This window comes from Poecilia reticulata, chromosome 13, assembly GCF_904066995.2.
Source record: "Poecilia reticulata chromosome 13, P_reticulata-male-v2, whole genome shotgun sequence".
Classification (NCBI taxonomy): Eukaryota; Metazoa; Chordata; class Actinopteri; order Cyprinodontiformes; family Poeciliidae; genus Poecilia; species Poecilia reticulata.
This window is the reverse complement of record NC_088842.1, coordinates 2511517-2536959: the sequence shown is the minus strand read 5'-3', so window position 1 is coordinate 2536959 and position 25443 is coordinate 2511517. Positions and strand designations below refer to the sequence as shown.

Sequence of the window (25443 nt, the reverse complement as noted above, 5' to 3'; positions counted from 1 at the left end):
GAGCTCTAATCAGTTTATGCTGAAGTCCTGTTTAAAGCAGTGAGTTTACATCAGGGCTTAACCTCTCAGACTGAAGATAATCAGGAAATGTGGCCCGGTTCCAACATTGTGTGAGAGCAAACAGACTAACGACAGGACGTGTTTGGGCACGTGCTAACCGAATTGTTGAGTAACAGATACTGCCGTGTTTTTAAAGCACAATGTAATTTTTAAAAGAGGAAATGGTGAACAAATGGGCATCTGATTTTTCACAAGTTATTATGAACAAACAATGCTAGTAAACTACCATGCGCTTTATATAGTGAGCATGCATGCTTTGCTGAGCAGACATGTTCGCATGCATGTGTTTAAAAGCCTCTCTGTGCCATTTTCTTCACCACAGAAATATGCAGAGCAGAGGTAAACAGCCTGAAACTCCAGCAAACATTAATGTGACCGGACTAAAATGTTTACTGCGCAGACAAACACATCTGCCAGAGGTGCATGACAGCATGGAACAGGGTGAGAGGATTAGTCAATGACGATTTTCTAAAGGTGACAATCTGATTTGAGGCCGTTTGGTGGTAAAATAAATTACTAAGACAAAAACAAAAGCTGTAATGGCGCCCTTTGTTAGGCCTCCTCCTTAAACACTCAAGAGCAGACACTTGACAAGATAGGATCTCATGGAGCATGTTAAACATGCAGGAAACCAGACAGATGGGCTGAAAGAAACAATACAAGCCAAGGGAAGAGTAAATGAGAAAAGACCAAGAGCTAAAGACAGACTGATTAGTAGTTTTCACTCAATCTACATTTATCAATCAGCATACAAGGATAAAATGAATGTAAAAGGTTCATGAGAAAGTTTTTATGAGGAATGTCCAACTACTGAGAGCGAGTCAGAGAGACAGCTCTGTACCTGGTGGCCTTTTAATCTTCTGCCAGGTCCTACAGGGTAATTGGCCCCAGCAATGACAGTTAATGGGGCATCCTTTGCATACCAGACAGATACTTTACTTCACAGAGACGACTGAAAGAGGAGGCCTCACCTGTGCTGTCCCCATTAGGGATGACTCAGACATAATAAAGAGCTACTTTGTGTGTGTCATAATTGACCACAACAGACCTGTCTAAGCTTCAGCTATAAATAGGTGACTAAATTTCTATCGTCAAATGCATTCTGATCAGGTAGAGTACCTGAAAGGTGGCTGTGAGTCCATATCGAAAGCATAGAAGTCAAAGAGTTGGTGAAGGTTATCTTTGATAGATGGAATGCAACTGTTTCTAAGTCATATGATGCAGAGGTGTTGATTTGTCTCGCTCCAGTCCTTTACACAGCACATTCGATGACATCCGTGACAGACAGAAGGATGTGAATATGACATGACAAATTTTCGTGCCTATCCTCTGAAAAATCAGTGACACTTGTTAGCGAGACTATGAGTCCCTGTTCACCTGAAAGAAACCTTTTCAGGAATGATGGGAATGTGGCAAAGATGAACACAGAAATATGACCGATGAGTCAAAAATAAACAAATTACTAACAAAGACCCATAAGGTCACCAAACTATAGGAAGTTCAACTCAAGGTTCAAGACGTTGAATCCTACAAAACTCAGAAAGTTATCTTTAACTAACTGTTTTAAATGTAAATGTACCACTTTGACAAGTGAAAAATAAAAACTGGAACAACTGGGTTGAATTTAGTATTAAACTCAGTACTTTAAATGTGTACTCACTAACAAAATACTATCAAGCCAGAAGAAGGAATGCTCTTCTGGCTTGTGGACCCATTATTGGTCCACATGCAGACCAATAATGGGGTGATGTATAATGATTGGATTTGCAAAAACCTGGGACATATAAAATGTGTGTCAGGGACATAAATAGAAATAAAATAAGTAAAGGACACTGAGTGAGGTCCACAGACACAAAAAGCGGTGCAACTATATGTCATGCCACAAAATCTCACACAATGCTAAAGTACTACAAAATTTCTTGTCCAAGCAAAGTTTGCCTTTCAAAGTGTCAGCATGTACCTTTTTCTGGTTAAATAAAAGTAAGGCACCATCACCCAATTGTAGACAGATGCTTAAGCTACACTTTTATTTTAGAGAAAGTAAGAAAGAAAGCAGTTATGGAGTTGTTGCCCTCTAGCGTTGACCCTGGCAGGCCGACAACACTCCATTACGAAAGCACTGAAGAAGTCTAATCCCCACACAAATGAACAATGTGGCAACATTATTGATCTTCATTAAAAGAATCAGTGTCAGAAAGACAACAAAGTTAATAATGATTTATTATAAACCTCTATGAATGTTATGCCTTTATCAGTACTACTAGCAATAAATGGAGCATTATATTTAGTACTACTAGTAATACATGCTGACAGCTGTTCATCTCAAACTAAGTGGCATGTTGGGTACTTAGTCTAAATCTGGGACAAGCAGTAACATAAAGACACCTAGCACATCATGTCATTGCATCAACATGTTTTGAAGAATAATGAATGTAGTACATGGTTAGCAGATGGAAAATATGGGTTAAAAATCTAACTGTATATAGGAAGCAGATTTCACTTTTATCGGTCACCATGCCTATGTTTTTATATAAGTGCTAGAGAAGTGTTGCCATTTCTCAATGTAGAATAGTGAGCTGTAAAGATATATCTTCAAAAAGGTGGACAAGCATTCCTGGTAGTACTGTACTTCCGAGTTTAGTCATGCTACTAAAATCCCAACTGATGTTGCAGGACTGTGATATCTAGAGTAAAGGAGCTGATCTGTAACCTCCAGGATGAGGGCTCTCTGGTTGGCCCCCCATGCCCGTCCACACTCCTCTCCGCCCCGGCCTCTTTACAGCTGTTATCAGCAGCAGGTCTGTTTACCTGGCCTCGGGTCACTGGCAGCCGGTCGCATGTTTGGTTGGTTGCAGGAGACAGATAAGGCGTCTCTCCACCCACCTAACTGAAGACTTTATCACTCTCCACTGTGCTTCATAGTGCGGCTGTGTGTTTGTGTGCGTGTAAGTGAGCGTGCGGTGATAACCCTTGGCCCCAGCACTGGGCTGCAGCTTGGCATTCAATGTTTACGGCGGGTCGGATCAAAGCGGTCTCACTGTGCAGCCGGTCAGCGGACCGAACTGCAGGCAGCTTGTGAGAGGTGGTGTGTGATTGTGTGTTTTCCCAGTCAATAATCCTGAACCGAACAAGGCCTGAAGCAGTTTTGTTGAGTAAGTGTCTTTACCTTATTTTGCAAAGTCTTTGCACGCCATGAGTGAAAACGCTGGATGGAAAAATGCTTTCTTTGAATAAGATAATTGATTTCTACTTTAAAGATGTATTGATTTTCAAAACTGTTAAGAAATCTAGAGTGCTTAGGTGTGGTGTAGTAAATGGAGTAAGCATTTACATGTGGAGAAAGAATTATTATTAGTTGAGTGTTCTTGCAAGACTGAATTACACTAAGGTAGTGGTAGCTAATACAAACGGTTTCCACCAATAGTCCTTGTGTTCATTTTACTTTCCACACTCTGGTAAGAGGTTGTCTTCGGGCAAATCCCAGTCAGTCACATCCTTCCTCCCTGAGATGTAATCAAATGTTCCCTGATCTCTCACACAAAACTCCTTCAGGCCAGACCTGTTGTTGCACAGCAGGGAAAGGATCCAACAAGCGCCACGTACGTACGTCCATTTTCTGCCGCCTATCGCCTCCTTAGCCCCCCAGCCACTTCTTCCAGCTCCTCCTGGGAAACCCCAAGGCGTTCCCAGGCCAGCCGAGAGACATAGTCCCTCCAGCATGTCCTGGGTCTTCCCCGAGGTCTCCTCCCGGTGGGATGTGCCTGGAACACCTCACCAAGGAGGCGTCCCGGAGGCATCCTGACCAGATGCCCGAGCCACCTCAACTGGCTCCTCTTGACGTGGAGGAGCAGCGGCTCTACTCTGAGTCCCTCCCGGATGACCGAGCTTCTCACCCTATCTCTAAGGGAGAGCCCAGTCACCCTGCGGAGGAAACCCATTTCGGCCGCTTGTATCCGGGATCTCGTTCTTTCGGTCATGACCCAAAGCTCATGACCATAGATGAGGGTGGGAACATAGATCGACCGGTAAATCGAGAGCTTCGCTTTTTGACTCAGCTCTCTCTTCACCACGATGGACCAGTACAGCGCCCGCTTCACGGCAGACGTTGCCCCAATCCGCCTGTCGATCTCCCGTTCCCTTCTTCACTCATTTGTGAACAAGATCCCCAGATACTTAAACTCCTCCACTTGAGGCAGGACGACCCACCCTGACCCGGAGAAGGCATTCTACCCTTTTCCGGCTCAAGACCATGGCCTCGGTTTTGGAGGCACTGAGCTTCATCCCGGCCGCTTCACACTTGGCCACGAACCGCTCCAGTGAGAGCTGCAGATCACGATCTGATGAAGCCAACAGGACCACATCATCCACAAAAAGCAGAGATGTGATCCTAAGGCCACCAAAATGGATCCCCTCAAAACCTCGGCTGCGCCTAGAGATGTTGTCAATGAAAGTAATGAACAGAATCGGTGACAAAGGGCAGCCTTTGCGGAGTCCAACTCTCACCGGAAACGAGCCCGACTTGCTGCCGGCAATGTGGACCAGACTCTGACACCGGTCATACAGGGACCTGACAGCCCATATCAAAGGGCCCGGTACCACATACTCCCGGAGTACCCCCCACAGGGCCTCCCGAGGGACACGGTCGAACACCTTCTCCAAGTCCACAAAACACATGTAGACTGGTTGGGCAAACTCCCATGCACCCTCCAGGACCCTGCTGAGGGTGTAGAGCTGGTCCAGTGTTCCACGACCAGGACGAAAACCACACTGCTATTCCTGAATCCGAGGTTCGACTATCCGATGGACCCTCCTCTCCAGGACCCCTGAATAGACCTTACCAGGGAGGCTTAAGAGTGTGACCCCCCTTGTAATTGGAGCACACCCTCTGGTCCCCCTTTTTGAACAGGGGGACCACCACCTCAGTCTGCTAATCCAGGGGAACTGCCCCGGATGTCCATGTGATATTGCAGAGTCGAGTGAGCCAACTCAACCCTACCTCAGATAGGTCTATAAGACCTCCAAAAGATCAAGTGACGTTTCTAATATATAACCAGTCATGCACTTAGGCAAAATGCAGAAAGGAGTATTACAAAGAAAGTGTATAGGTATGAACTTGGTGGATGACATGTGTACAACAGGTTTGAAAAAGGTTAAGAATCTAATTTAATCCCCCAACCAGCATGTAAAAAGAGCCAAAGGTTGCCAAGTTTTTCTGACCTTTTTAACACAAACTCTGTATGGTTCTGATGCTCAATGCTGTGGTTGCTTATATTCATCTTATTGAATGTAACTAAAGGAAATAGATTGTATTACACAACTTTGTAGCACGTTACTGTAACATCAAATGTGATATGTTTCCTACCTCTGATATAGTCACACTGACGCATCTTAGTCCACATGCAGCATGACTTTTTAACTTACTATATAATTATTTTAGGAAAAGGCAACATACCTATTAAAAAACCTGAAAGTGAGAGAATAAAGTGAAACCAAGAGTCAATAGTCACAATATTAAATATTATATACATGCGCACCAGTTCACACTGCAAAACTATGTGATGATACAATCAAAGGTATCAGTATTGGCCAGTACTGTACAGTACTGGCCAATATCAGTATTTGTCAGTTTAAGATTTACAACTGCATGTTTTTCTTATTACTTTTTATTTTTTGTGTTTTTGTGATATAAAGCACTTTAAAGTGCATTGTTGCTGAAATGTGCTATACAAATAAACTATGATTGATTGTAAGATGACTATGCATTGCAAAATTACAAAAATCTTGCCAAGTATTTTTGTCTAGTTTCTAGTGAAAAAATCTTAGTGCACTTGAAATAAGACAAAAATAATTTAAAGGTAGAAGACCACGAGCCTTTTCAATACAAGATACAGGCTTATCCTATCCTTTCCTTTTAATTCATGTAACGCACTTTGAATTGCCTTGTTGCTGAAAATGTGCTATATAAATAAAATTACCTTACCTTATGTTATCCTAAGCCTAGTTCACACAGTACGATTTTATGATTGTCAGTCAATCTTCAAATCCTGAGTCCACACACGAGCCGATAAAAAATCTTAGGTATAACGGGTTGAATTGTACCATGTGTGGTACCCAGCCACATGGCAGGACCAACACATTAACCCATTTTATTCACCAACTTTCAGGCCTCAGACAGAAAATCCTGTAAAACTCCACCATTTTTCTTGATATTCCTTGCACGAAATATCTGAATAAACATTCACATTGTTTTCACATATTCACCAGACTCTCAATTGCGCCATGTGAGATGCTTTTTGTTTGAGATTCCCCTCTGTGCTTATATCACCACGCTGATTGGCTACCTGTCACATTCAATGGGGCTGCGTTCTAACTCTTAGTCGGGGAACACCACACATGCTGCAATAATCCAAGACATCCAACATGTTGAATGTCCCCGACTTTAGATCAGAGTGGTCCTCACTTTCTGCCAACTGCATCCAATCAGTCTAAACACACCACACATGGCAGGACAATCGGTAACGATTATAGCAAGTGACAATCTTAGAATGCCGAATGTTCTAAGACTGTCACAAGGAGAAAATCGTGACTAAAAAGTCATGCCGTGTGAACCAAGCTTTAAGCGATTAATTTTGAATACAGACAAAAAATTTTCCACTGGCAGATTCTTTCACTTATAACAAGATGTTTTCTTTCCATTTGAAGTATAAAAAAATCTACCAGTGAAACTACTACTTTTTTATCTGTATCACTTAAGACAAGTTTATTTGTCTTATTTAAAAGTTATGTTTGTCTTATTTCAAGTGAACTAAGATATTTAAACTAGACGCTAGACAAAAATAATTGGTAAGATTTTGTGTTTTTGCAGTGTAGTTTAACAGATTTCTCCTTTTAATTATTTAGACGGCAGAATTGGAGTTCCACATAGTCACAAACAGAATAACTGATGCACTAGGTTCAAACATGAATTTAACGATTAGAGTTGTGTCTGTGTTTGTGTGTCAGACCTTGGCCTCGGTCTCCCCCCGGTGCAGGGTATAGAGATGGTGAACAGCACTCTGTGAGGAAGCCCAAGGGTGGGTGAGGATCTGGAAGACATGGAAGTCATGGCCCAGCGTGTCGGCTGTCACCAGGAGCATTCCTACAACAAGCACAGTGACAGCATTTCAAATCATTAACTGGTGTCAACATAATTCTTTTGGTCGTCCACAATGTATCCTCCTGTATCTGATCCAGGCACTATGTCATTGTTGATCAAGAGTTGGAATCCCGTGGAACCTCACAACTGATCAGCTTTTTGCTGTTTTGTAGAATTGTTAATAGTACTATGCTTGGTAAGCTGTAAATAGTGAGAATTTTTGGCATACAAAAATTGGCAGCTTGCATTTGACCTCCAGAAGTGTCATTGCAATTTTCCCAATAGGTTATATGTGTAAAAAACAAAACAAAACAAAAAAAATTAATTCTTTATGGAAAAGAATTAATGTAAAAACATAAAACATTTTCAGTAGATTTTGGCATTAGTACTTCCTTACATTTAGATAAGAAAGCCACAATATAAATCCTGGATTTATTTCAAATCATTTCAAATCCTTAAGACCTCTCCTTAAGAGGCAAAAGTGAGAACATAGTGCCAGATTCCATTGAGGAACTTCTCAGCATGGAGAAGTAAATTATAAGCAGATTGCACTGAGTTCCTACACACTCAATGCACCGTTTTACTTAAGGAAATCTTCTTAAGTAATGTTTCCATTTCTATTTTGATTTTTTTTTTCCTTTTCAGTTCTCTGAATGTCTGTCTTTCTTTCCCTTTTGATGTCACAGTGGCACATTCCAGGGTTTCCCCCCCAGTGTATTTATAGGCCTGGCAGGTCATCATGATTTACATGCCCCCCCACCAGGGTAAGCGTTGTGCGTTTTTGTGTTTAAAATTTTTTTATATATTATTATTATTTATTTATTTATTTTTTTAATAAGGCAGACTGCAAGCGCCCCTTCTGCAGTGAGCATTTCACTGGCAGGGCAGGATTATTCCTGAAAGAAAGATGGGTTTATAGTTTTTATAATTTTTAATAGTTGATCCATTGAACAGGGAGCATGAACCAATCAGACTGCTGGCAACTCTGCGAGTTGGCCGCTTCATGCGCTGTCGTGGCGCATGAAGGGATCCAACCAGGGATCACTCACTATATGCTATATAGGCTATATAAGTGGCGCGGATCACTCATATAGCCTATATGCACCTCTGTATCCAGCAGCAGAGATGCACTGTGTTGGAAACAGCACAGTGCATCATGTAGCTTTAGCTCATCATGCAGAGCCAGTCCAAGGTTGGCCTGGCTCAGAATGAGGCCTTGAGCAGAATTTGATTTGGAGGTCTGTCTTGCTCCAAACATCAGCACCACTAACAGTATTTTACCGTGGATTTAGTGAAATCTGGGAGAGGGTGCCTAGTTTAACTGACTGAGCAGTCAAATGTAATTGTAGTTAACTAAGATGCATTAATGAACAACTAAAACTCAAAGATTAAACTGAGAGCATCAGATTGTTGCTATGGTAACAAAACAATCTATGATGATTGTTTTTTGAACTTTTACTAAGTAAATGTGTTAGCTCCTTAAAATCTTAAATTTAAATGTTAAACAATTTAAATATTTTTATTTCTCTTTCAGTAACATATTTACCCTGCAATACTTTACGTTTCCTGCCAACTTAACATATCTGTGGACTGCCACAACCACCAGGCTTAGCAAGTTTTCTGGGGGGAAACCCTGTATTCTGTCAACAAATTACAGTAAAAGCATACATGTGAATTTTGTCCATCATCTTCCCATTGATCACCTACCATTAGATTTTTACAATTCTTGTCATCAAAATTTTAGCTATAGTTCCCAACACAACATCCCTCCAGAGTGCACAGCTATACTGACATGACTAATCAATATGACTTTCATATCCAAACAATGAAACAAAGACTTGGACATTCTGAAGCACTGACTTGTTCATTAAGACACGTCAGTGCTTCCTTAGTTCATCACTACTTTTGAGTGATGAACTAAGGAAGCAGATTTTGGGGGTAATCCATGCTGTTTTGCTGTTTGTACGAATTGTTTTGAGAAATGCACTCACTGTTTTGCAAATGTCAAAAATGAATCAAGAAATGCAACAAAGCAACTGAGAAAAACTAAGTAGACCTGCTAAAATTGGTAAGGTAAAAGATTATTTCTGTTTTATTCCTTGGAGTGGACCACACAAAGTCTGCCAACTCTACCAAGTCTGCAGGACAGACGCTAGACAGTATGGCAGAATTATTGTGTCTTTAAAACAAACAAACAAGTCCATTAAACCAGCTGTCGTTTGTTCCCGTCATAAAAGCAACTTTCTCTCACATGATGGCTCGGTTTGGTTAAGTGCAGGGCTCAAGTCGTGTGTTCCTGTAAGGGAAGACAAGATGATAAGTATCGGCGAAGGAGAGCATCCAAGCATCTACTCATCTAAGGATTACCATGGCTGTGTGCATGCACACTGGAAATCACTAAAACACTGAACCACAGCGCAGCACAAGTGTAACCAACACTGACAGGCCCATTCATTTAGCCCCATTTTATTTGAAGCTCGTCAAACTGCAGAAAGTATAGGCCCTCACCATAAACAACATGCTCAACAAACCACACCAGAACAAACCCAGATCTGAACTGGTTTGGCCAGAAAAAAGGCAGTTCAGACACAAGCCCAAACCCAGAGCCTGAAGCTTTCAACAGAACGGTGAAACCATATCACTGATGGAGACTAACAACTGGCCAGCCTCCGTCATTCTGAGGATTCAACGACACAAGTAATACTAAAATAATTTGTCATTTTCCTATGAGTTGTTCCACTTGGAATCTATTCCATGGAAGTGGCAGTAGGTTTTAATTAGTGGCCAGGCTTTATTGGGTGGCACGTCAAAAGTGAAAAGAGGAGGCTGGAATGGCAAGAGATTAAAAGGATTCAGCAACATGTGCAAGGGAGATGGAAAACACGCCCCAACGCCCTTAAACATGAAGAAATATGAAGACGTCTAATAAATTTGGCACATTCGTTAACTGTTAAAAGCTTTCTTTTTTGAGAAATTCTCTAAAGATAATACAGAGGTGGAATGAGGGAGGTAGAAGGGATAAGCAGTAGGGTCATGTATATTATCGAGTGGAGCCAAGCAAAGTGTGGACTGAGACAGTGGTTAGTTTTTCATGCTGTATCACAGCGACCAGAAAGGCAGAGAACTAAGGCCCGGGGCCTGTAAACTCTTCAAACCCACACCCCAAACGAGGTGCCAAGCCACAAGAAGCATTTGCGTCAACTAGGGATACACAGAAAAAAGGAACGGGGCCCTTCTAATTATAGAGTCTGGAAACGGAAGCGCGGGGTGATTAGGAATTGAGGCGCTGCGGTCTGTTTATCTGGGAGCTTCCTCTCGCTCTCAAAGCCTCCCTCACCCACGCTCCACTCCTTCTTTTAGTTTTCCTCTGCTCTCTGTTTTGGTCAAGCCCTGCCCTCCTCGTGGCTGCACAGTCTGCCCTATGGCTTTCCAATGGATGAAAGTTGGCTGCTGATTTCTGGCCTGAGTCGGTATTTCTCTTTTGTTGATGCTGCAGTTAGGGCCCAAAAAAAAGTAAAGGCTCAAAGAGGCTGGAGCTTTGTGAGTGTCAGAGCCCAAGGATTGGGGATTTTGCGGCAGTGTTGAAATACAGATGCGCTCACCGAGAGGCGTCAGTCGGTTAGCCCGCAGGAAGGCCAAATTAAAAAGTAGCTGAGCCACTCGGCGGCTGAAAAGACAGGGTTTCGGGGAAACCAGAGGCTGGCCAGAGCATGGTTTGACACATCCTATTTATAACACCTTGTCCTATATGTTACAGTGTTATTTGTGATGATTTACAACTAGAAATTGTTGGCACACGCACTTAGACGTGCACTAAAATGAAAGAGATGACCTCTAATTTGCCATGTGCGTAAGACATGCATGCATAGGGAACATGAGGAAAATTGAATAATCATTTCCATAAATGTCTGTTTTTAGTTTCTGTGACCCCTCTCCTAGAACTGAGTCTTTTGTTGTGTTCCGCTGCAAGCTGTACTGCCCCATCTCTGTCAGTCCAAACAGAAAACATCTGCTCAAGCGGATAATAGCGGACAGGACATTCATTTACAAAGTGGTTGAAAGAGCTTTCTGCCTAACAATTGCAGATGGAACAAGAAGGTGGCACAGAAAGGTAAAACAAAAGTGGAAAAACAAAAATAAGCAAGAGGTCGGTGTAACAAAATGCTACAGCGACCTCTCAAAGTGCCATTTTATGGTGCATGATTATGGGCATGAAGAATGTAAAACCCACAGAGTTCTCCATATATACAAGGTATGTATTGAATGTTCAAAATTAAGTTGACAGCTAAGGTAAGTCAACCTTCTTAAGTGAAGACAGAGCATTTGCATAGATGAGCATGAAATCAAATGGCAGTTCTACATGTGTCCAGTTTATATGGCGTTTCAGAATTGCGTTGTTGCAGATTTTTTTTTATTTTTTTTTAAAAAGCATCTACTACAGCCTGGCTAAAATGGTCAACAAACCATAGGTGCTGAGAATGTAATGCTGTAGTTAAAGCTACTTCATTTGTCAATGAACACAGATACACAATAGTTTGATGTGATATTAGGACATGCTTTCTGAGTTTTAGAACACACATGAAGATATAAACACAAAGTCACTCCATATTCTTCCATGGAAGCAAAAGTAAAATATTTTCACAATAAATGTTTTCCCCCAGAAATTCATGAATATGAGGCCTTGAATATGAGCAAGGCCCCATATTCAACCTCTATATCTGAAAACATAACCAATAAAATCTTACTTAAATCTTTGATGTTCACTCAGGAAGTATGTAAGATTTATCCTGGTAAGAGAAAAAAAACACAATATATCGCTTAGTAAGCATCATCTGCTTCAGCAAGAATTAATTTAGCCAACAATGCAACAAAGAAACCACAAACGTACATATGAGCAGCTCTTACTCATATGTAAGAGCATATGAGTAGGTTTCAGGGTAAGGCTTAGGGAAACCAAAAGGCCAAAATTACGTATTTCTAATATAGCAGAAGGAGTGCATTCAGACTAATTCCAAATCTGTTTTAACAAATGATCAACACATGTTGGTGTTAAAATGGTGTCTATTTAAATTCCTGAAAATTTCAAATGAATTCAAAGGCAAGATTCTAAAGTTTTATTTACATCAATACAAAAGATTCTAATCTATAAATTGGCATATGCCGTACTTTCACTTTAAACTGTTACTCCAGTCCAAAAGATGAAAGCTACAAAGGAAAAGCAAAGAAAACATCAGAGTAAGGGGCTTCTCATGGTTCATTTGATGTACAGTGGGCTGAAACCAAGGGTTGTGTTTTTCTACATGCTCCACAGGCAGACCACCTGTGAGCACTTCAATGTTAATAGATATGAAAAAAAGGTGTTTGTGTGTGGCTAACCTTGCTGACAAGCTGCTATTAGTTTGATATTCCGTTGCTGGAATGCCGGTCTTTTTAACAGGGTAAAAGTCACCTAGCTTTAAAGCCGTGCCGACACAAAGGCAAGCACCGTAGCGGTCAAGTTCACAAAGCATGACTGGTTCTCAAGGTAGAGCTTCAGGCTTGTTCTTTCATCAACTTAAGCGGAAAACACACCACTTAGGTCCATTTTTATGCAGCATTTACATATTTGCACACTTCCTGCTGGGAGTTGTTTTAAGAGGAGAGAGGGTTCTACTGCAAACTGTCACAGGCGAGGCGGCTGTTCGCAAGAACATAAACCTGCTCACAGCAGTTCCATTTTTTCTTTAACACCAGGGCTATTTGTTGGTCAATTTAAAAAAAAACTTAAACAAACTACTCTAATCAACAGAGCCAATCCTCAGACGCTAATCCCTTCTTTGAGCAGACAAACAGTGAGGCTGCAGAGGTAATCCTCTTGCATTTACATGATTTCTTAAAATTGTATTTGTTTCTGGTAAACTGGGACGTCTCAATCAGTCACAGTTGTTGGTCCTAGAAAAAAGTTCACTAAGTTTCAACTGTCCATATCAACATCAAACAAAATAGTCCACATCTTTACCATTGTATTAATCTAGCTGAATAACATTTATATTTTTTGACAACCAGATATGTCTAAAGACTAACATAGATCATCACTCCATCACGTCTTAGTAAAAGAGGATTTTTTTTTACATAAAGGCACCTTTTGAATGAAGTACAGTATGTTATTATTATTATTAGAACTATTTATACTACCACAAGTAGGGACCATTGCCATGGTTCTTGGGGCAGTTGCAGTCTCTTCCAGGTATTTAAACTAATTTACATATGTATTTATGACAGGTGGGCCAATATTACATCAGCAGCTGCGCTCTATTTCACACAAATGGTGATTTGCATAAAGGAAAGGTGTGCAGCTCCATGAGTGCCCATGGTTTTATACATGTGAATTATTTTGTGTCCACAATTTTCAAAATGTGTCCCCGCACCAATGTTTTGTGTGAAAACTGCACACTCTTTCATACATGAGGAATCTGAACTTTGTCTACGTTCTCTCTGGCAGAGAGAATAACAATTTTCTCTTTTTCACTTCCCAAGAAAGTTTGATTGAAGCATGCACTTAAACATCCGTAATAATAAGACCCTGCTGTGCAAATGACATTTTAGGGTTTCTTTGACTTCTTTTAGCATCTTGCAGTCTGCTCTTAGTAAAAAACCTTTTGGAGGGCCAGACTTGCGTATGTTGATAGTTGCTGTAAATATTTTCCACTCGTACACTATGTCTCATAAAGTGGAACGTGTTTTTTCTTTTGAGACTTCTTTTCATTTTGCACCAGACTCGTAAATAGCTGCACTAGCTGTGTTTCCATTGCAAATGTGCCAAATCTTTCTTGATAATGTCAAATATTTTCTTGATAATATCTTGGAACACAATTTTGGAATTGCAGTAATTCCATTAAATAAGAAACAATTAAAATCACAAGTGAACAAGTTTGTTCACACTGTAAGACTTTAAGAAGCATGCCGTGCCATTATTCTCCTACCACTTCTGTCTTCTTTGTCTTTTCCACTAGAATTAACATCCGGTTGTTAATCACATAACTCATGTGATGCAAAAATGTGTTTCCATTGCAATTTTCCAAAATATGCAAATTATGGTACAGCCAAGACAACACATTATCCTAACTCATCATTTTAGTGAAAAACGTGAGTTTTTTCTTTTATTTGCTCTGAACAAATGTATTTTTGTCATTCTAATTTGTGCAATTATATGGTCGATGGAAACACAGCTAGTGTATTTTGTTTCTGAAGATCATACCATGGTGTTCAATTTTTATTTCAGCAGCCAAGAGCAAAGCACAGCAGGGTCCAAAAGGCGAAAACATCCTTCAAAACGATAGGTGAACATCTTCTAGTCATCATGTCATAAGCCAATGTATTATTTCAGTTACTTGAAATGGGAAGAATGTGGGAGTCAATTTAATCTTCACAAAATACTGTATGTGTTGTTTAAAAGTTTTTCTTCTGTTTTACTTTTTGCATGAAATGAATTATTCAGAAACATAAAAAAAATCTTAAATTATAAATAATATTAAATATCCAACTGAATTATTCAATAGCATAAAAATATGGAATATCCATCTACACTAAAAAATATGACAAAGCTATCTCTTCCTCTTTTGGAAAATATTGCCTGAGTTTGACTCTCGGTTTGAACAAACTTTAAACTGTAGCCTCACTTAAGCTGCTTTTCCTCTTGATGTCGTCCCAGTTGGACACAACTGTATGGGTATTTAGTAACTCTACACTGCTGAGGTGTCTGGTGTAGAAACCACATCATGTCTACCAATGAATACATATAGCAATTTACTTTATGGAAAATGAACATCTAATTTTCTTTTTTCTCTCTGCTATTAAAGCCAGTAGGTCATCCCACTGAAGACTAGATGACAAGGTAGCATTTCTAACAAAAGTAGTAACTTAAAAAAAAACCCATCAGTCTTTATAGAAAACCCTGCAACATTACAAAGGTTACAACATTTCCTTTCCAAGACAGAGCTGGAAAAAGTCAACAGTATTCCTCCACAGTACTGACTGTAAATCACATGTGAGGCAGCTGTGAGTGCTAATTACTATCTTGGTGTGAAGACACAACTCAATCCAAGCTAAATGTGTGGCTAGAAGTGTGTGGCTGAGTCAGGCTGCTTGTGTGTGGGAATTCCCCTCGTGTTCAACATGTGCATGTGGGTTGAGCGTTTTTTCAGCGGCAGCCTGGTTTTTTTCACACATCAGTAACATGCAGCGAAGGAGTTATTACACCACGGAGAGCTGCCTTCATGGCACAGCTGCCTCAATGGTCAGGCACGACAGGCCTGGCTATTCATTAGACCGGCATGTTACTAAACCAGGAATATGGTTTATGGGACAGTTCCGTGTGGGGAAAAATTTAGCCCTGATTCATCTGCCATTACCCAGGGCTTTGAAGGGATATTCAAAACTTCCATATTCAGATCATTTAGATGGTTAAAAAATACAGTTTTATGAGTCTGAAAAAGGTAATGAAAGAGACTTTTCTCCACATTAGGATGAATGTACAGTTGTATCTGAGATCTGACATTTTTGTTATTTTTACTACTCAGGAAAGAATGTTACATTTACAGTTACCTACTGGATTCATGTTTGAATGAATGAATGAATGAATGAATGAATGAATGAATGAATGAATGAATGAATGAATATACTTCAATCCCAGAGGGAAATGTATAATTTTAATAGTTTTAGGGTTTTTTTACTGGCTTTTATTTCAAGGTACTTGTTTCCAAGTTATTTTAGGACTTAAAATTTCTTCTTCATTTCTTCATCATTAAAACAAGTAGAACAGATTTGTTACTATGTGCGAGTAGTAAGTATCTTGGGAGTTTCAAGGTTGTTTCTGTGGCCAGAAGAATCAGAGAACGTTTCAGAGGACAGCTCAGTTATTGTAAGTTTATTTCAGCAGCAAAGAAAAAAACCTTCACAACATCCAACAAAGTGAGAGAAACCTTTTCAAAGTCTGATCTAATTTGCTCAGATTTTGAATGACTCCTTCTCTGCCCTAATACAAGGTTTGGGGTAGTTTTAAAATATTACCCTGCAAAATGGGACAGTCTTGAAAAAACTGTAGAATAATCAGAGGTCACCAACTCATATTACATCAACAGATGTGGAAGGGTTATGCTGGAATCCAAATACACAGTCCCTATTTCACATCACAGTATTGCACATTTGCTTTGGGTTTTAATGACCGGTTCCAGCACCACCTATGATACTGCAGCATGCACTATTTGATCACCAGGTTAAACAGGTTGTTTTTACAAATGTTTAGAAAGATTCATCAGCATCAGAGTTACAACACTGAGATACTGTCCGTCGATACCATACATGTATGTGTTCTCACAATGGAATAAAAGCAAGAACAATGTAATCATTACACCATTAACTCAATAATGAGATCCTACTATATGGCCCGGAGGCCCATTAGGATGAACTCACTGAACATTTATAGTGCACCGAATATCAAGGTCCTTCAGTATGGAAAAGAAAATTAAATAGAACAAAGCAATGAAACTACAGCAAATGTAGGATAACACATGTTGACATGGTAAAGAGTGGAATAGTATTTTTATCATTAACCCCAATACAAACACACACTGAAAGTCAGAGATGGAAATACAACACATATGCATCATGCTTGTAAAAGGAGGACCTGATGTTTTACAAAATGTGTCTCCTTTTCTCTTATGCTTTTTGATCCACCAATAGAAAAAACAAGAAAAGAAACTGTGTGACAGAAGCTGCACCTGATGTAGAGGCTATCGGCATTTTTGTCACAACTTTGCTGTTAATTTAAAAAATCTTCCCCCAAAATATCTCGGACAACCACGAATATTGTTACATCCTTTAATGGCAAGCACAATGGACTGCAAGAAAAAGAATAATTTGGTCACGTGTGACTTCTATGGTGTAAAATAATTTTTATCACTTAAATATTACATACTTATTTTTTATTAATTACTGAATGTTTAAATATTTTTTTTACAATGATTTTAGACTTATAGTAAATAGGGTGAGTAGTGAAAGAAGTAAAACAAGCATTTCTGAAACAAAAATAGGAGTGTATTCTGTGACACATGGAGGCACAACTTGCAAAACAAATGTTACTTTAATTCATTCAGAAAGATTTTGGAAGATGTTAATGTGATTTTTATTAAGTTTGAAAGGCTGGCCTATCAGTTGATATGGATATGTTCACTTTGTAGTGTTACAAACTTGATAACCAAGCACTAAATTCTTATCAGTCTGAATGAGATTGTTGCAGAAAGACATTTAAGAGCTCAGAGTGGAGCATGAAGGCTGAATCAATCACTCCATCTAGTGCCAGTCAGTCATAACAAATCCTCAGCATCTCTGGAATGAAAACACGAGGACATTTTGAACTTGGCAATGCACCTAATAATCAAGTCAAGGATCATTGAGGATGATTAGAAAGTACGAGACGCAAAAGAAAACAAGCACACTCAGTGCAGCTGTTAAAGGAGCACTTTGCCACTGCACTTCATGTGCGTCCCTCTAATTACACCGCTAGGAATAGATACACAAATCCAATGCAATGCCGCAGAGTGCTAGGCGCCACACCAAAAGCTGGCAGCCTCTGGTTCACCCTTCACAGAGCCTCTAACACACACAAGCCACTAAGGTTTTATAACTCTTCCCAGCCAAAACACTTGAGCTTTCCAGACTTAGTTTGAGTCATTTCATCATTTCCTCTTTAGTGTAACACTATTATTTTCGTCATGATGATCTTGAACTTTCTTCCATGTCAGTGGCGCATGGAAGGAACCACAAGTTCAATATGAGCAGGTTCCAGTTCTCTTACTGGCAGTCCAACAAACAAGTCTGTCAGATCTGGATCCCAGTCCATCCTGGATTGTTATGAACATTCCAGATATTCTAGAATTTATGGAAATTCACCACCAGATCATCAGTCATCCATGGGTTCATCTGGAGTTGGTTCCATTAAGTCCAAACTCCTATATCTGGGTTTTTGGCCCGGTTTTTTAGTAATGAAAATGATCTCAAAGACACGACACCTGGCTGAAAGGTGTGACAATGTTGCAATGAACAAAGATACAAATCCACAGTGGAATGTGGCTCCTTTACATTTTAGATACATTCATTCAAGAACTTCTAAATATCTATAGAAATGCATCTAAGTTTGCATCCTTTAGCATTATTTTTGTTTGTAAAAACCATGGATGTGTAAATGAAACATGGCCCTGCTCAACTAAAGACTAGAGGTGTGCCGATTGATCGGTCACCGATCATAATCGGGCCGATTTTTGTGAAAAAGTGCATGATCGGCCATCATTGGCTCTTGTTGCCGATACCGATCACCTGCATCTCATTTCGCAGCCTGCCTGTGCTGCTGGTCTCCTCTTTCCTTCACACTGCGCAAACGCGCAGCAACAAATCCTAAGCGATGTGGAACTATAACGCACTGAGTGAATGGGGAAGTTTGAGTGTTGCGGCAGAAAATTGAAGCACGTCAAAATGTGTTCTCGCTGTTGAACCGCTGCTACGTGCTACAGGTAGTAATATTTCACAGTCTGAGCGCTGCTTCTGCTCCACCTGGTAGTGACTCTCACACCAAACCTCTGCTTAAAGCTGCAGCATCTAACTTAAAAAAATACATATTACATACGTATTAAAACTTTCGTTGTCCTAACATGAGACAGATAATCTCTAAAAAAAATAATCGATCTCCTCTCTTTCTGCATAATTACCCCGCTCAATCAAAAACAGCCACTCAGAACTAGCAGTAATGGGCTAGCCGCCATGCTATCAGGAAGTTTTCATTCAGTAACTCAGGATTGTTTACTGTAATGGAACCTGTATTTGCCTTTGAATGTTAAATTTTATACTTGAATTTTTTTTTGACAATGTTGAGAGGTTTTATTTTGGCTCTTTGCATTATTTAGCCTCTTCAGAGCCTTCATATGTTATCAGTCTGTTAAAGATAGTATTATTGATAGCAGTACAATTTGCAGAATGCCTGTTTTGTTTAGTTTTCTTCTTGGAAAAAGTTATTAAAAACAAGTTTTTGTCTAAATTAAGGTGAATTCATGGTTCCTTTTTCCACATAATGTAACCGGTAGTGTTTATGATAAAAATTTAAAAAAATAATGTGATCGGTATCGGTGATCGACCCTCATGGGTGATCGGTATCAGCAGGAAAAAACCTGATCGGCACATCTCTACTAAAGGCGTCTTTAAAAAACCAATGGTTCCTATTCATGTACTGTGATAGAGATTCCACAACTAGGAAGATGTACAATCCACAGAACTTTCATGGGTAGAAAATATGTCCTAATCAAGTTCTTCAAAATTAACTTTTCTGACTTGGGATGTGTTTTTGATTTTTGATGAGAGGAATAAGGGACAGAGGGACAGACAACCATCTGTGGTCAGACTTGTCCATATTTTAATCCTTTTCCTGCTCAGACAGAGCTGCTCAGTTAGTCTTGAGTCTCAGTAAGTGAGGGATTCCTGGGGTCAGGGGGTGAAAGTAGTCTCTCAGCAGCTTCTTTATTAACTTACACACACATGCTGGGCAGGAGTACATGCTGGGAGTTCACACACACAATATGACCCCAAACATCCACATTGATTCCTAAATACTGGGGACTGCCATGCTGTTAAATTGTGGTTGCTTCTTTCAAAGTGTATAACAGCTCTGTTATACGCTCTGAAACTACTCTGGGGAAGAAGTGATTTAAATTAATTGATCTATAGTTTAATTGATAAGTTTGGTCAGCAACAGTAAAAAGATCACTCAGTTGTTTTTCTTTATGTCCAAACTCCTTTATCTGGGCTTTTGGTCCGGTTTTTTGGCAATGAAACTGATCTCAAAGACACGACATCTAGCTGAAAGGTGTGATATATATATATATATATATATATATATATACACACACCGTATTTTCCACACTATAAGGCACACCTAAAAACCTTCAATTTCCTCAAAAGCCGACAGTGTGCCTTATAATCCGGTGCGCCTTATGTATGGACCAATATTGAGCCACAACAGGTCTAGCAACTACGGTAAGCAGCCGCCGACTTCATTTTCCCCCGTAGAAGAAGAAGCATCGGTGCATGCTGGGGTAGTTGTCAGAACGCTGGATTGTTAAAAAAGTTTGACTGACATAGGTCAGTCAAAACCTACCGAATGTCTAGAATCAGTTTGTCTGCAGGTCATTTAGCACCACGTTCTCCACAAATATGCTGTGCGCGAACGGAGAAGGGTGACCATCATCCGGCCACGCCCCGGCCCAGTCGCGGAAGGCTCTCCTCGCCGACTGGAGTCGGACTGTTTTGTTGACAATCACTTTAGTGCAGCTCCATCTAGTGGATGCATAACGTAACTCCAGCCTCTATTGTAGCGTCTATTCTATGCACCTTATAATCCGGTGCGCCTTATAGTGCGGAAAATACGATATATATATATATATATATATATATACATATACACATATATATGTGTATATATGTATACACACACGCACACACCCACACACACACACACACACACACACATAGTTTGGACTGTACAACCAAAGTGTTGTACAGTCTGTTTTCTGGTGTCACTGCAAGTCTTTAAAGCAAGCCATCTCTTGAAAAGCAGCTGTTTGTGTGTGTTTTGTGCATGTGTGTTTCTGTGGAAGTGGGCCTTACCACTAGGGTTGAATTGCATGCAGGATATGGGTTTGTCATGGGCTGGAAAGTGAGCCACCACTCCCTCTCCGTCCGAGTCCTCACTCACCAGGACCTGTGGTGTATACACATATGGACACAGACCCAAAATCACTTTCTGACAATGGCAACAATAAACAGAAAATGGGACTTCCCCATTTTCAAGGATTTATTGTTGACATTTAGGGTTTTGGTGTGAAAAGTGTTCTTTGGCATGCCAACAGAGAAACAACAGCCACTTTGAGCTGTTTTCAGTAAGATGTCATCACCATCTTTCCAAAAAAAAAAAAAAAAAAAAAAACCACTGATAGAAAATCTTCTTGCACTGCTCTGAAAAGAAAGCAAACTCATAATCTAATCTGCATTTGAAAAATCCTGTGCAAAAAATACTGACACACCAACAGAGGGAAAAAACATGTTCAAATTCACTTCCGCAAATCAAATATTATCTTGGTATTATACTTCACTACGACTGAAAGCTGCTTCTAAAGTTGAGTAAAATGTCTGTTATAAAAATCAAGAAAGTAAACAGAGTAGTCAAGAAAGGAAGAAAAGCAAGAAGCCGCTGACATGAAGCAGTTCACTGTTATTACGGAGAATCCAGACATGGTGGTTCTGTGAGAGAAAGATGCTTGAGTCCTTAGACACACATCTGTCCTCTGGAGAACAGAGTAGTACACAGGGGAGGGAGTGTGACGGTGTACCACAAGCTTTCTGCTCTAAATAAGGAATTTCAAAATCTAAAAAAACGGAAATATCTAGAATTTGCAAAGGACATCTGTGCTGGCTTATCCCCTCACCCCCCTGCCCTTCTCTCCCAAAGTTTTAACTTCTGGACTTTTGGTGACCAGCTGACTCAGTCTTCATGGTTAGTGTACAGTTACAGTGTGTCACTTAGTGACAGAGAGCAGACTTGCTTCTAAAGGCCTGAGTCTGACGTACAAGACACAAACTAAGGGTGGAATACAGAGTCATAGGGGACGCAGTGAGTGTGTGTGTCAGCAGTATTAAGCTCCCATGGCTCATTAAAGATGTGACAGCTTCTGCACTTTGATTAATTATAATGTGGTAAAGCTGAGGAGAACTAGAGGCAGAAAAATGTTCAGCTTTTCATTTGACATTGAGACAGCAACTGGTAAAGTTCCAACTGTGTCAATATAAAAACACTAATCACTATTGGATGGTGCTGTATTTGCACCTTCTTGTCTCAAGTAACAGGGTCTGTACAAAGCATTGAAATTATTAAAACGAAGTCCTCTTGAAGTAGTTTTTGTGGGTTTTTTGTGTTTGTGTCTTCTCAAACCCGGTCACTCCTGGCAGATGACCTCTCAAATTCAGGTCACCTGTCACTGTCACCACATTCTTGATCAGGAAGAGAGATTGCTGCAAGGGCAAAGACTCCATGCAACAAGCCAAGTATTGCACAGATAACTCTTGACTAACTGGCAAAATTCTAAATTAGACCTTCTGGTATTACATCTAGATGCAGTAGGAAGTCACTAAACCTATGGTGCTTATATGCCTGGGATATAAACACCAGACATATAAGCCTGGTGTTTGATTTAACAAATTCATAAGTTAAATCAAAACTTAGGAATTTGATTTAATGCACATTTTTGCATAGCTGGAAGTTCATAAGACTAACATGACATTAATTGTAAATGTATGTTTTTAAATAACTGACTGAGTTTTCATAAAATAATGTGTAACAATGGCCTGCCTAGTCAGAGCCCCGTTCAAATCCTACTCCACCCAATCAGACTAAGCCTGTACTATTACAAAATTACAATGATCTGGTCTCAGACTAGTCAAACTATGCTCAAATCATTAGCAAATCTCTACAATCAGGCTTTAAAGGTTTTATATCAAAAGCCAATCAGATCCCATCATTGTCACATTTTGGCTAACTTTGGCATTTTGGACTTTCCTAATTTCATAAATGTTAATCTTTTAAAATTGATTTTTAAGTGTTTAAATGGATATGCACCAACACCATTAAGAAATTGCATACAGAGACTGCAGGGCAATAGCAGATCTACTAGAGCGGCTTTGGATGGAAATTGTAAGGTCCCCTTTCGAAGAATCACTTTTACTCAAAGTGCTCTGTCCTTGCAGTTTGGAACTCACTTCATGTTGATTTAAAGTCCGTAACCAGTTTTAGTACATTCAAAAAACAAACAAAACTCTAGTTATGTCAAAAACAGAACTGTATCAATTTTTGATGTTTTATGTTTTATTGTTTGTTTGTATATGTTGTCAACTGTGCTATTTTAAATGATTATCTTTAAAAAATTTTAGAAGAGATAACTTTCTTTGTCAGTGCTCTGACAAAGAAAGTAAGAGTGTGGCTCAGGTCCAGTACACAGAACTGCATATGATCTTGAACCTTTTCTAGGTGATTGTCAGAGTTGTTTAGTTAACATAGCAGATTATTTTCAAAGATTGATGAATGGATGAATTTACAAATAAAGTCATTAAAATGGTTCTGAACAAGTACAAGGACCACAGTCCACTAACAATTCTGTTGTATCTTTGTGACTAACTTAATTGCTGTAGACATAAGCAAACAAAGGGTAAGTAATACATGGCCATGTTGGGTGTTAATTATATATATATATATATATATATATATATATATATATATATATATATATATATATATATATATATATATATAAATAACATTTACAATTAACTAATCATAAGTAGGAATGACAGAAATCATGAGTTCAAGTGTTCTGAGGAATCCTGTGTTTCATTAACTGACCTGTCCTTCGCCAACATTGTCTGCGTCAATGATGGTGATCACGCCAGGACTATGAGGGCTGCGGCGACTTGCACTGTGAGGGGTTCCCTCTTCGTCGGGTGTGCCTGCCGGTAGGGTACCGGCCAGCTGGGTCACAACTTTGCCCACCATTGTTAGGCCTGTTTTCAAAGTCTGAAAAGACATTGACAAAACAGAGTAAATTTCATCAGATCCACGCATCAGAAATGATAAATCTAATCCTGCATCCATTTGCTCTAAAGACTGGTCTAAAACAATAAAATCGCAACTCAGAAGCACAAGGTATATACGTGGAATACCATCTGTGTGGGTGTATGCAGTATGCTCTCTTGATTCCCACTGATAACTTGTAGTGCTGATTATTTGTAGTCCTGCCGCCACAAGAGACTCCAACGTGTGTGAGAGAGGCTCCTCTGTGTCAGCTTAAGGTCCAGCCAGGGTGTCTGGCTCAAACACACCTCTGTGGCTCAATTGAGGGAAATGGATAGTGCTGCTTAAGTGGAGTCTATCTCACGTACTACACTGTCTTAGTCTAATGGAGTCCAATGCATGTGACTGAGTGTCTGCGTGTGTGTAAGCGCCAAAGGGGCCCTGGAGAGCCTAATCAAGCATTCAGACTAGGCGGCCCTGTCAATACACCATGGCGCCTCCAGTTTGTTGGGTCTGAAGATCACCTACTGTCTCTCTTAGCCACTTGGCCAGGCACACTAACAGTCTCTGCTGCCTGGGTGCATTTACGTGTGTAAAATGTAAGAAATGCCATCAATTATTAAGAGAGGCGTTTGGCCTCTAATTGATCAACACTAATGTGTTTTCTAATCACTGCAGTTGTGGAGTTCTTTGTGGTAGTCCAAACAGGGGGTATTGATTTAGTTAGGGGGAGGGGGCGGGGGAGACGATTAAGTCAGATGGTTGACAAAAAACAGCCTGATGTCGCCATCTGAGCACATTTCAATCTAATTTGTGCAAAAGGTCTTTCTTAATCATATGCAAAGTAGTCATCAGCAAAAGGCTTAGTATGGCCTAAAGAGCGCATACAGGACAGAAACAACTGGATGGTTCTGGCTATCTCTCTTTAATCTTTCTTATAAACAAAAGCCATTACACTTTAATGCTGCCCCTTCCCCCTTCTGCGTCTCTGTCTCTGGACATCAGCACACAGAGCCAGCGTGTCGCGCCACGAGCCAAAATGAGATACCTTGTCATCCATATTGAGATATATGGTTCTAAATGAGGAGAGGGCGCGCGTGCAGAATGCCTGTCTTCATATCAATAGCCCTGCCATTGTACAGCTTACTGACGTCCTGCTAACCTACTAATGACACAGTTCTTTTTTATGGTAATTACAGAGTTCACACACTTGCTGTTTGATACACTTAATCTAGAAATAAATCTTTCTCTCTGAGACAAAATAAACAAATAAACTACCATCCCCACAAGGAGTAGCTAATTAGCATATGCTGGTCAGTGACTAAATGATGCCAGGAATGAATTTAACCTAAGATCAGAGGTGGGCTGTTAGTGACTCATTTTAGAGCCACTCCCCAGTGGAGGCAAGTGAACCAAGACCAATGGCGAGAAGTGGATTACAGGGCGAACAAAAAACAGGCAGGTTGATGAAGTGTCTCATAAGCTCAGAGCCAGTCAGCCAGGAACGGCTAGGCAGATCCAATGTCAATAGATTTACAGATGGTAGAGGCAAAGCTGGAAAGGCTGTTCTCACTACAGTTTTACATAAGCAAGGGTTCAGACCAAT

The 25443-nt window shown here is 40.1% G+C and overlaps 1 protein-coding gene across 6 annotated transcripts in view; it reads right to left on the bottom strand.

The window, feature by feature from the left end:
* Positions 1-25443, bottom strand: part of bcas3 (BCAS3 microtubule associated cell migration factor) — a 386651-nt gene that overhangs the window by 307352 nt on the left and 53856 nt on the right. For all 6 annotated transcript variants that reach the window (XM_081614862.1, XM_081614859.1, XM_081614863.1 and 3 more), the window contains exons 12-14: positions 23670-23840; positions 20885-20978; positions 7065-7198 (exon numbers count right to left, since the gene is read on the bottom strand). In XM_081614862.1, the coding sequence (XP_081470988.1) occupies positions 7065-7198; positions 20885-20978; positions 23670-23840 (399 nt within the window). The remainder of the gene's footprint in view (positions 1-7064; positions 7199-20884; positions 20979-23669; positions 23841-25443) is intronic.